The sequence below is a fragment of the Parasteatoda tepidariorum genome, chromosome 5 (assembly GCF_043381705.1).
Source record: "Parasteatoda tepidariorum isolate YZ-2023 chromosome 5, CAS_Ptep_4.0, whole genome shotgun sequence".
Classification (NCBI taxonomy): domain Eukaryota; kingdom Metazoa; phylum Arthropoda; class Arachnida; order Araneae; family Theridiidae; genus Parasteatoda; species Parasteatoda tepidariorum.
In genome coordinates this window covers 76,770,719-76,784,216 of record NC_092208.1, presented here as the reverse complement: position 1 = coordinate 76,784,216, position 13,498 = coordinate 76,770,719, and the positions used below count along the sequence as shown (strand labels likewise).

Here is a 13,498-nt window from a genome sequence, read left to right as displayed (position 1 = left end):
TTTTTTTTCTTTTTTTTTTTTTTTTTTTTTGAGAAAAGATAAAAAATTTTCTCTATGGTAGATAAGGCACGTATCCGCCGTCACAATAAGTCTCCTGTTTTCACCCGCTCTGTCAAGTTTCAAGATATAAACTTAAAAAAATAGTAAAAAATAAAGAATATTGTTCGATACTTTCTACTTTCAATGTTCTAACAACTATGAGATGTATACCTCAGAAATTAATAAAAAAAATTTTTACAAGAGTTCTTTTCTTTTATTATTAGTTTTTCGTAGCTTTAACTCATTTTTAATTTTTAAAATTCTTAGTAGAGTTTTTACTCAATTCGCTAGGATTTTTTAATCCTCATATCTAAGCGTAATCCCTAATTAATCTGGTATCCTTGAAAATTGAAACCCTAATTAAGATGAACAAAAAAAAATTTGTCATCAAACAAATAAAGGAGCTACAAAAAGTTCAAATACCACCATTTTACAACAAAAAGCATCAGCCGATTTACAAGAATTTCTTATTGATATATTTAACTGTCTATAAACACCTTCATTAGAATTTTGCGGTCTCCCTATTTTTTAATTCTAATTTTTTGACCAAAAATTGAAAAATATTTTAAGTTTTTTTAACTATTATCTTAATAATGTTAGAGGAAATAATTAAATTTCTTTTCCAATTCCTAAGATTAAGACAACTCTTGTCAGTTAAAAAAATTTTTCAACCTTATCCTACATTTATTTGGGAATATAGATTCTGTACTGAATCTCTCAGTACAGTATTGAATGCTCATTTCCGACATTCAGAAAATCAATCAGTTGTTCAAAAAAAAATTTAAACAAATTTTTTTTTAAATATTTTGAATTAATTTTTAAATATTAGCTAATTGAAAACATTATTTGAAAATGAACACATGCTCTTTAAATAGCCGTTGTAAAAGATTTCTCAAGAGATATCTAAAACTAGATTATCTTGACAAGTTTTGAATTAAATTTAAAATCTTCATTCATTAAAAACATTACTTGAAAGTGCTTTCTTGCTCTTTTAGATAGTCGATATAAAAGATTTCGATATAAAGACGTCTGAAAACACATTCATTTTTACATATTTTGTACTAAATTTAAAATCTTAGTTAATTAAAAAAATATCATTCGAAAGCGAATCCTTGCTCCTTAGATAATCAACATCAAAGACTTCTTAAGAGACATCCGAAAAAATATTTATTTTTGCATCTTTTGAACTAACCTTAAAATCTTAATTATTAAAAAACATAATTTGAAAGTGAACGCTTGCTCTTTTAGATAGTCAATACAAAAGATTTCTCTAAAGACATCAGAAAACAGAATTTTTTTCCTACATATTTTGTACTAAATTTAATATCTTATAGTTTATTAAAAACATCATTCGAAAATGAACGCCTACTCTTCTGATAGCCGTTATAAAATACTTCTCTACAGAACTTTAATAAGATTTATTCTTACATTATTTTGGACTAAATTTAAAAACTTCGTTAATTAAAAATGTTAATCGAAAGTGAATGTTTGCTCTTTAGATAGTCAATATAAAAGATTTCTTTAGAGACATCTGAAAACAACTGATTTGTTAATTCCTTCAGTTTTTATCCGATATCAATTTACGATAATTAATATTCATAAATAATTTATTTATGACCTTATCTGAACAACACGTGTCACAAATAAATTGACAAAATTAATTACTCATTGCAAATAATATTAATCTTTTTTTCTTTTTAACTTTTTTGTTTAAATCCTTCAAAAATCAGAACATACATGGATATTCTATTCACTGCTATTTTCACTGTTGAAAAAAAAAAGCTCAATTTAATTCTACGAAAACGTGGAAGAATAGTGCACACAATTATTTTCACTCAACTTTCTCTATTATTTACTTCGTTTAAAACTGTGACCCCTGCCAACAAAAATCACGTGATTAAGAGGGCATTTACCCCTTAACTTCCCGTAAACTAAGTGAATAATCGCTCTCTTCCACATTGGAAGAGCGACAGTGTAAAATTTTTTCAGTTATTATTGTTTGTTCTTTTTTTTTCTCTTCCTTTTAGTTGGTAAGCTGAGATCACACGATCCAACCTTAACAATTTAATGAGATCGTTCGAATTTATCCAACCTCCGTCCACCCCTTTATGCCACGAGGGCCTCTCTAAGATTCTTTCATGTCGCAATCAAGGATGAATCATGTGTATTATTTTGCTTTTATTTTTATTATATATGCGTTACAATGTCCAGACATATTAGCATGAAAAGATGAATCGTCTGCTTTCAAGGGTGAAGGAAATATGAGAAAGGATGAATGAAATAATTTAGGTTAAGAGCTGCATATTTTGTACTTGAATGAAGTTTTTCTTTTTTCCACTTCTTTTCAAGGACAAAGAATTAATAGTAATCGGACGATTTTTTTAATTCAACTTACTATGCACTATAATGACGTTTAATTAGTGACGTAACGAGAGAAAAGAACCTCAAAAGAAATTATAAGCGTGGCCAAAATCACAGCTGCAATTTGTTTACTTATTCTGAAGAGAATTGTAGGACGTATGCAGATGTTTTAATAGCACTGGACATTTAGTCTGTTATCGACCTAATTTGCTTATTAGTCTGAACAAGGCTAAAACGTCACCCTCAACGTAAAATCACAGTATTACTATATAATCATTGTATACTATGATTCTACGATTTGTTTGAAACAGTCATGTTCTTAAAATTCGATTTCTCAGGTACTATTTGACCGATTTCAATAAAATTTTGTATTTTGGCAATTAAAATTGCATTCTTAAAGTGATGTTTAAAATTTTATACCTTATAATTCATAATTGTTCCTGACCAAATTATTGGGATCAATTTTCACAGATTGACTGTTCCCTATATTTTGAAGGTCAGAAATCGAATTCGTAAAAAAAAAAGAAGAAAAATGTATGTTTATTCATAGAAAGCATGTTTTGGTGTCAGATTTCGTAACTTGAAACATCGTCTGCCATAATTAATTAGTATATTTGAGGTTACGCTTCTCCCTTGAACCCCCAAGATTGAGTCCTAGAACACGAAGATTCGATCATAAGATCAGGATGGAACGTTTTTTTTTTTTTTTTTTTAATTTTGCGTTCTGTATTTACGTGCGGGTAAAAGTTAGCATGTAAAATTTTTTTATGTATGCATGAAAGTAACGTATTATTTTATGTATAATTAAATGTTTAAATAAATATTATTTTCCTTACATATCTAACTACGAGGGTTGCTATTTATATTTCCGGCCTAATAATGAAAAAACAAATATGTAGGATCGAAATTGGTTTTATTGTTTTTCAAAATATTCTCCATGATGATCAATACACTTTTGCATGCGTTTGAACCAATTTTCAAAGCACTTTTTCCAGTCCGATTGAGGTAACTCCAAAACATGCGTTTTGAATGCATCAACCGCTTCTTCGGGGGTCGAAAATCGTTGTCCACGTAATTTATTTTTGATGTGTGGGAATAAGAAGAAGTCATTGGGTGCCAAATCAGGGCTGTACGGCGGATGACCCATCAGTTCGATCTTTCGCTCCGTCAGAAATGCCTTTGTTTGAGTCGATGTGTGAGAGCTCGCATTGTCATGATGAAGAATGATTCGCCTGTTCTTCTGCTTTTTTCGAATTTCTCCGATGACTTCTGGCAAACAAATGGTCGTGTACCATTCAGAATTGACCGTCCTGCGTTGCTCTAACGCCACTGTTGCCACATGACCGTTAATGCCGAAGAAACAGGCAATCATTTGTTTCGATGTGCTTCTTCCTCGAACAACTTTTGTTGGTTTTGCCTCGTCTTGGAAGACCCATACAGTTGATTGCTGTTTTGTTTCCGGCTCATATGCATAGATCCATGATTCGTCACCTGTGTAGATGTTATACACAGCCTTTGATGTACCTTGAACGTATTTTTCCAACATTTCCTTGCACCAATCGACACGAGCCTTTTTTTGAGCGTTTGTCAGATTATGCGGGATCCAACGCGAACAAATTTTTTTTACGCTCAAATGTTCATGCAATATTTTATTGATGCTAGTCATACTAATGTCCAAAGACGCCTCTATCTCACGGTATGTCACATGACGATCTTGCTTTATCAGTTCACGCACAGCATCGATCTTTTCTGGCACAACAACGGATTTTGGACGACCTGCACGGGATTCGTCCTGGATCGAACATCGACCACGATTAAATTCGTTATACCAATTTTTTACAGTGCTGTAGGATGGCGCTTTATCGCTGAATAAAGAATTAAGTTCATCGAAGCACTCTTGTCTTGACAATCCACGTCGAAAGTTATGAAAAATAATGGCACGAAAATGTTCACGATTCAATTCCATTTTTTGAAAGAGAAGAACTTTTCAATTTACTGTCAACAACACAAATGAAGCTATAATGGTAAATCGTCTGCTGAATTTATGTTTAAAAATATCAAACTTTCGATTAAAATCGTCTGCGGTCGCCTAGCAACACTTACTGTTGCCAAGGCCAGAAATATAAATAGCAACCCTCGTATACATAAAAATCTAATGATAGTGTCGCAGTTTTCCATTGTTGTTGGTACATTTTTATTGGCCGGAAAATCACATGGTAGGATCCAGTTTTCCCACATTAATTTTCATATTGGTTTGGTTGTCATCAGCATAGAATTGATATAATTCATAAAGGTATTGTTTTCCAATAAATATTTTTGCATCCCAAATATAAAGGGGTTCCGTTATTACGTTTTTGATTTTGTTTGATTTCTAACTCAAGAGTTTAAAGGGTGTTCTTTTTCTTATTATTAAAATAACGCAATTCTACGTTACAATTTACGATAAAGTTATTTAAATCGGTGTCTGATCTTATTAACCGTTTTACAATGACTATTTTTTGGCGAAAATTACATTAATATACCATTATGAACCACGGTTAAATATATTCGTTAAATGATGTAGCTTTCTCTCTATCTGGCCTCAATCATATCAGGACTTTTACAGATGGATCTTCTGACTCCATTTTCACCAACGGAGGTGAGGGAGTGGTACTGCTTCTACCTGATGATCAAAAACGAGAGATCACAACTGGTGCTGGAAAAATCGCATCTAATTTTACTGGAGAATTGACAGCCATTTCCACGGCAATCGAAACGTACGTCAATCTTGAGTCTTCGGAGCAGCTTGGTGGTATCACCATCCTCAGTGACTGCAGGTCTTCCTTACAGGCTCTCCGCAAAGGTACCTCAAGCCTAATCCTGAATATCATAGAACAACTTGGACAGCTTCAACGTCTTCAGAAAAAATGCTTCTTGCAGTGGATTCCCGTCCACGTGAACCTTGAGTTCAATGAAATAGCTGATTCCTTGGCTATAAATGCCAGAAATCTCAACCCAAATACAATCCTAACAACGCTGGTAGATGCAAATGCTTTTGTAAAATCAAGACTATTCACCCCTTTAAAAATCAAGGCCCACGATCAAATAACTAATCTTGGCATCGACAGGAAGACAGCCACCGCTCTCATCAGACTAAGAGCAAAACATCATAAAAACATGAAAATCTCTGCAGATGGGACTAGAAAATATCAAAACTGTGGCAACTGTCTTAATGTGGAACTCACACCATATCATGTTTTTGACAGCCCTGCAGTCGCTGCAGGCCTTCACCTCTTAAACTACCCTACAGAAGAAGATTTATATTCATTTAATGCCACAGAGATAGCAAAGACTGTTCAAGCACACCATGAGATATGATTCAATAGAGGATACGACACCAACCAACCAACTTAGCTTTCAGCTTCATGCACAAAGTGATGAATGCAAAAAGTTTATTTAAAATATACATCCGTTCGTTTGGTAAGCAAAAATATTAAATTACAGTTGTAAACTCATCAAATTTGTTATAACAATATACTTTTAATTTTAAATGTTGTTTCAAAAAAGGATTTCTTAGGAAAATGATTTATGTTCACTTAAAGATTCTAATAGTATCATAAGGAAAATATTTAGAAGTAAGAAGTGTTCTTTTTATTACGCATATTTTTAGTTGAATAATTTTAACTTTTTTCTGCCAAGAAACAGCAATTATTGCGAAACAATCATCGGGCTTGGCGAGCGTCAGCGAACAGGGGCATAGCTTCCCTAGTTTTAAAGAAATGTGAAACAAGTGATGTAGTTTATGATCATTATCAGTTCGACATGCAATCTATGGTCAGTGTTTTTAAGTACGTTACAGCTAATATTAAGAGCAGCATAAGATAAGTAAGCATATTTTATAAATTATATTTTATATTGGTAATTATATTTACCAGTTACCAGGTAATTATATTGGTAATTATATTTTATAATAGAATCTCTGAAAGTTAACTGTATTTTGATAACATCTCTTTTAATTATTAAACAAAGGAGAAAACACATTAATAATAACAAATAAATTAACGTTTAAAAAAATAAAAAACTTCTTTATGAAACGAGTTAAAAGTGGAGAAATATTTGTATATTTAAGTTCTTGAATAAAAGTTTTTCTTTTTTTTTTAAATGTATGTTTTATTAAATAAAAGAATGCTACAGTCTTTCAGGCAAAATTTAGAAAAAAAAGCATGGACCCAAAAGTTTTAAATTCATACGAAGAATAATGGCATCGTTTAAAGTTAATATCTAAGTATTTTATTGTCATCTTTAAACAATTCATTTTAAGGAGAAAAAAATTTATGCTGAGTTAAAAATTTCGGCACCAAACAAAACAAGTAATGAATTTTAATGGGTACTCAACATATGAATTTTAATTTTATTGTTATTTTCATCTATAGTTTGTTAACGATCTTCTATAGTTTGTCTAAAGTAAGAACTCCCCTAGACATTCGTCTGGATTCGTGGCGGTGACTATGGTAACTTGGTATAACTATTTCAAGTAGGGGTGTAGGGTCACTGTTTAGAACAAGTTTTGTCTCGGGGATGCGACAGAAAGGTGATATTTTCCTCCGGTCTATTGTGTTAGCCCTAGAGTGAAGCGTAGCTACCCTCCCTGAAATGGGCTATTCTTGTTTCCATAGCAGCAGACGGCCTCAGACTTTTTGGCGAGGGGAGTTCTTACCATAGACAAATTACAAAAATCCCTAGTCCACAATTTTGCTAGAGGGCTGAGTGTCCACTTAAAATTCTTTCCCACCCACTGATGGGGAGGGGTTCAGCACCCACGTTGAGAAACTGTGGTCTAAATCTGAGTTTCTTAAAATTTTTAGTGTGCTCTCCCCATGTTCCAGAATGTTTCAGTACCAAATGGGTGCATTGAATAAAGAGGCCATATTTGATAAAAAAAAAAAGAAATTTAATAATAGTAAATCAATAATAACAAACAATATGATGAAACGGTATTTTTGAAGATTTTTAATAAGCCATACATTCTAATCCATTGCCTGCCATATAATTGATACAGAAATATTATGAGTGATGACAGCGCCATCTGTCAGACAGAAGTTCGTAACACCCCATAAGAATTGAGCAAACTATTGCAGTTTCAGGCTGTAATATAATTCCGTAGGTTTCATTAGCACTTTAATTTAATGGTGATTAAAATGCAGTCACACAGAAATATGTCGTAGAAATAGGTAAAAGAATGTTTATGGTAGTTCTTTCGCATCCCCTTGCCATCTTGCCAAAAATCTTTTAAGGACTTCGTATTAAAATACATTTTCAACCTCAAATCATTGAGTTTGAAAATAACTCGGCAAGCTTTTATGATTTTAATAGCAAGTGAGTAATATTTTCCACATAAATCTCGAATAACTTCCCAATTTATAACAGTTTTTCGGCGTTAAAATTTAAAAGGAAATATTTCTCAAAGTTTTTCTAGAAACACCGAAGATTATCCTGCTTTGCATTTAGTAGTAGAAAGAGTAATTTTTAAAATTGATAATCATGAAGCACGTCTACCAATCGTTAAAGAAGGAAAAAAGCCTTTTTGGACTTTTCTTAAGCAACTCTGAAAAAATAAACAACTTTGACAATTAAAAAAGACTAATAGATAGTTGAATGTTTTCTTAATAAGGTTTAAAAATGAAACCTAATTTTGTCCAACATAGTTCGAAGAATTTTAGAAATATGAACTAGTAAAGTAATGATATTGTGTATCAAAAACGGCCTGGGTCTAATTTCAAACCATGACACATAATGCCAAATCATAAGAATTTTTTTTTCATTCGGTTAAAAATATTTTTCCACTTTCAACAATTAAAACGTTTTAAATAAATAAGTCGAATATTTTCAGCTTCGATATTTTAAAATTATTAATATCAAATCTATATCTTTATATTAATTGCAATTCTTTACAAAGTAAACTCACGTTCGTAAGAACGGGGGTTCGAATCCAGCTGTCCGAAAAACTCCCCATGTGTTAAATGGTCACTGGTGCACGTTAAATATGTGGGGTCACAAGATCCTCCTTGTTCCAATTACAAATTATACCTCTGGGGGTACTGAATTGGAGATTGATTGTTCTCTGGTTCAGGTCAAAATTGAATAAATGGGTGAATGTATGAATGAGTAGGCGAAATAAACGGGTGTGACGTATGGGTGTGACAGAAGTTGAAATCTCGGCCATTTGATGGCGCCACTGAAAAACAATAAATTATAACGCCAATTTTCATAATTTCAATAAATTATGAAAAGAATATGCATTTATAAAGATTTCATAGTATTTTTCACCAAGCTTTTCAATTCAAAATAAAGTAACTAAATTTAAGAAAAAAGAATTACGTTCTAATAACTATTTTCATCGTTTACAATTATTCTTCTTTAAAAACCATAATTCAGCTTAATTTATTAATTTTCAGCGAACGAAGAACACCAAGACGAAATTCACAATATTAAATATTTCATTCTAAATAGTTTCAAAATTATAGGTAATCCTTTTTTTTTCTTTGGTCAGTATATTCACAGCTGCTGATAAAAATTTTTATAAGGCCTTATGTTCCGTTAAAGGAAACTTAATCATTTAGGGACCATAACCGAAAAAAAAAAAAAATTGGGAACCACTGTCCTAGAGTATAGTAAAAGCGCTTCTGAGAGTTAGAACTCATGTTAACCAATTATGAAATCCTTAATTATAATTAAATCGAATAAAATATTCATTGTTTATTTAATATTTCGATTATTTTTAAGAATTTTTTTTAAGTAAAATGCCAGTTGTGGAAAAAAAAAGCAAAATTTAATAAATTATAGAGACGCCAACTGCTTCGGATTCTACGAAATGTTTTAAAAAATGATAGAGAACTTAAAACTAAAATTTGAAGTTTTTCCTTTATTTTGACATTTTTTTTAATGATTTAGAGCAGGGCTGTCCAACTGCAAAGAGCCCACGGGCCAGAATTCCGGTCACTGATCACCTGGCGGGCCGCAGTTTGAAAAAGTTGGGCAATAACCTCTTACCTCTTATACAATAACAATTAATAGTTGAATTTTTAATTATAAAACAATGGAACAGAAGGATTATAAAACAATTTGCTTACATTTTAATGGGAAAACTGCGGCCGATCAGCCTAAATAAGAAGTTGGCGGGCCGCACAATATGTGTTGACGGGCCGCCAATTGGACTTTGGACCTGCTTTAGAACGAAATGACCGTAGTGAAATGGAGCGTTATATAAGTCTTTAAATTATTTAGAAGTAGTGGGGGGTGGGTTAAAAAATCCTATAGATAAAATTCACAAAACCGGGAATTAAACATTAAAACATTAATTTTGCTTTCACTCTAAAATATTTACTCGCAAGCTGGCGTATCCGAATTTATATATTTTAATGACAATACATTAAATAAATTATGAACATAGTACAGTAAAAAAAAAAAAAAATTGCTTTAATATTTGGCCTCAAACTTCCCAATTAAAACTAAATGATTCAATACAATTCATCAATAAAAAAAAATTGTTTTCTTGATAACCATTCTAAACGTTTATAATCGTTCTTTTTCGTTTTCATTTCAACATGACGATAATTAAACTTGTTTCATTCACTTTTAGCTGACGCTCGAAAAAAACTAATTCAGAACTAAATGTCTCGCCAGCCCTGCGAACTCAATTGTCAAACCTAAATTAAAACTAGCTTAAATTATAGAACTTCATAAAATCTAACGATAAAGTTTAATCTGTGAAATCTTATTACAAAACTATCATTCATTAAACCGAGAATTTTTTCTTCTTCTTTTAGTATTTTCAAAATCATGAATAGTCCATTCAAAATAGTTAGTAGTACATTTGATTAATATATTCATATGCGCCGATGAACATTATTTATAAAGTCGGTATTCCACTAAAATTAAGTTGATCATTTAAGGTTCTTTAGCCGGAAAAATGTTCCAAATCACGTAGAATCATTTTGAAACCTTATTATCCAAACAGAAATGTTAAAGTAACTTACCACATGCCTTTAGAAATTCATCAAATTTATCATCACTTGATTCCAACTTAAATTTTCCATCTAAATGTGCCATATTTTACGGGAGAATCGAACTAACCGGAGATACTATGGAATGAAGATAATCTCTCTATGGCTTCTAAACCACTTCTGTCTCTGCTTCTGCGAAAGAGGAAGACCTAAATCCAGTAGAAGGTAAAAAAGAAAGAAATTCTCTTTCAATTGAGTTAACAATGAATTGAAACACCCGATGAATATAACATCATATAAAGCGAGTAGAAAAGGGCGCCAAGTTAATAACGTGACAACTATTTCTGACTCAAATGGAATTTAATGATGATAAATAATCTTCGTGGGAAATAATACTTGCATGATAAAGAATTTTTCATGCAGACAGAGAATTTGAAGAATATATTTGTCTAGTTATACTATTCAAATTTTTCAACTTAAAACATATCAACATAAAAAAATCTATTCGATTATCGGAATTATAATTGTAATTTTATATATAATCCAAAAAAAAAGTAGTTTGGAAAAAAAAAAAAAAAGATTTTTTTCCATTCAAATTCGAAAGTTATCGATAAATGATTTTGTTAATTAAAAAAATTTCAATGATGAATAACAGTTTCTCTTAGATTTAAATAATTGCAAATTTGAAAAATTATTGTTTGGAAGTGAGTTTAGTTTGGAAGATTTTACCTTTAACGCAGAAAAAAACACCGGTGTTTCATAGCCATGAACTATTAAAATGTTAAACATAATATTTTTCACTTATTCTAACCTAAGGTACTATAAAATAATGAAAAAAGTATGAAAAATAAGTTAAATAAATATTCTGCTTCAAAAGGTTAATAGCTTATTATTTGACGTTTTTTAAAAAAATATTTTATTGAAAAGGGAACGGTTTGAAATTCGATTTATCACGAAGTAAGAGTTCTTACGAGGAATCCATATCATAAGTATTGTTCATTGGCTTTAGTGTTGGTTCCTCATTATTTTAAGTCTTTTTGAAAAATTAGATTTTATAAGTTTTGAGCCTGCAACAAATTTTGTTCTTTGGGCCAAAAATCTTGTGTCTAGGTTTTATTGTAGATAAAATAATCTTTTTTTTCTGAAAAGCAAATCTTAATAATTAACCATTTTTTTTTTTTTTTTTTTTTGATTTTTTNTTTTTTTTTTTTTTTTTTGAAAAGAGAACTTGTTCGAAAAATTCGAATTTTAGAGAAAATTTGTGTCAAACTTTTAAAAAAAGATTCCCGACTACCGAAACATTTTAAAAGTTCGAATTCTCTATATTTAGACTTAATAGCGCAAAGTATGATACTTCTTCTTCTTCGTCAGCACTACAGTCGAGTTCAGGCTGACCTGCACCACCTGTTTATTCCCAACAATTTTAAGTGCTTCTCAACACTGTCCGTCCATCTTGTAGCTGGTTTCCCTCTTCTTCTAGTTCCTTCAATTAAAGTATGATACTTTAAATATAAATTGAAAGCTGAAATTTAAATATTTTGTAAGCTTCAGAAACTTATTACAATTTTTTTAAAAATTCTTTTGAACTAAGTATATGTACTATAAGTAGTTATGCCAACCAGCTAATTTTTGAAAAACAGCAAAATATTGATGGGTAGAACTTTTGATTTCGATTTTTTAGAGGACACGGGGGGGGGGCGAATGAGCTATCCGTAACTACTACTGTTCATTAACAGTTTAAAATGTTTATATTTTTCTTAAACAATTAGCAGTAAATATGCATGAGTTAAGTAATAGTTTACTTCCCTTGAAATAGAGGTAGAAATAAGTTGTTAAACCACCAACACATTGGATTTTCTCAAAACTGAAAGACTTGAGTTGTGCTCGTAACTCATCGGGTACTTTTCGTTTTAAAATTCTAATGAATATCAGTATATTTTAAAGTATTCTTACTTTAAATCAATGCCCCAACTTGAGGATACTATTTGCAATACACACGACAGGATCAGTATACATGCAGGGCAGATATTATTGGATAAGTATGCACATCCACCTACACAACCTCAAAGTACATACATTTTATTTTTAGGTTATCATGCAATAATATTGTATGATAGCCTAAAAATTACCAAGATATTTGTTGTTATAAGGTTGTTTATAGTTAAATTCAAAAATTGTCAAAAATAAGTTTGACTTAATATTAATTACAATTTAACTTACTTGTAAATGCATATGGCGCTAAAATAAGGCAAATTAACAAAAAGAATGATAGCTAAAAAGAAGAAAAAAAATTATAAAAAAACTTGATGAAATACAATTTAAAAAATACAATTAGAATAAAATTACGTATATTTATTAAGAGTATAAGTTTATAACGATCAATAAATTACGGTGGATCAAAACTTGCTCGTAGGGAAAAAATTAAGAGACGGAATTAGTTCAAGTGCTAAAAATAGATCATTCTAAAAAGAATTTTAACAATTTGTATAAGCAACTTGTGTTTTTTTTTCCAAAAAAATTAATAAAAACTTATAATTTTGTATTTTATTCACACTTAAAAATGTTTATTTTTCGAAATTTTTTTTTATATTAGAATGCTTGGTTTATTTTATTCCCCATGAAACTATATTTTAGAACATGAACAAAATGTTTCTTTTTTTCAAAGAATTTACTTGAGTTTTTGAGGGTCAGTTATTATTATCTAGGAACTATGACCAAGCATACGCTGCTCGTAACGCTTTCGGCCTAGTTTACGGGCAGAGAAATCCCTGGTTTCGGCGCTTTGCTTTGAAATTATATGACCGGTCATACTCAGTTCGTAATCTCAAAACCAGGCCACATACAAGCGATAAGAAAAATGCTTACAAGTGGCGACATTTTGGACCAAGCAATGCGACAAACTAGCCTTCGTGGAAGAATTCTTCATAGAACTTACTCGCATTTGCGTTGCATGGACAGGAAAACTACCGAAAACTCTAAAGCAGACCACATACAGGTGGAGAAAGCGGTAAGAGAGGAAGATTCCCATACTTACGCAAAAGTATGGGCACATGACCAATGCGCTTAGCCTGACAGCGAATGGATTCTAATTCGTTATCAGTCTACCATGGAAGATA

At 31.0% G+C, this 13,498-nt stretch overlaps 1 protein-coding gene across 2 annotated transcripts in view; it reads right to left on the bottom strand.

Moving 5' to 3' along the window:
* LOC107451335 (fatty acid-binding protein) overlaps positions 1-12,655 on the bottom strand; it is a 39,611-nt gene extending 26,956 nt beyond the window's left edge. Inside the window, exons 1-2 of one of the 2 annotated variants that reach the window (XM_071180643.1) lie at positions 12,603-12,655; positions 10,416-10,591 (exon numbers count right to left, since the gene is read on the bottom strand). In XM_071180643.1, the coding sequence (XP_071036744.1) occupies positions 10,416-10,488 (73 nt within the window). In that variant the 5' untranslated portion in view covers positions 10,489-10,591; positions 12,603-12,655. Of the gene's footprint in view, positions 1-10,415; positions 10,648-12,602 lie in introns of those variants that run through there. The other variant, XM_043051972.2, reaches the window with a different exon arrangement.
* Between the last annotated feature and the right edge of the window lie 843 nt (positions 12,656-13,498).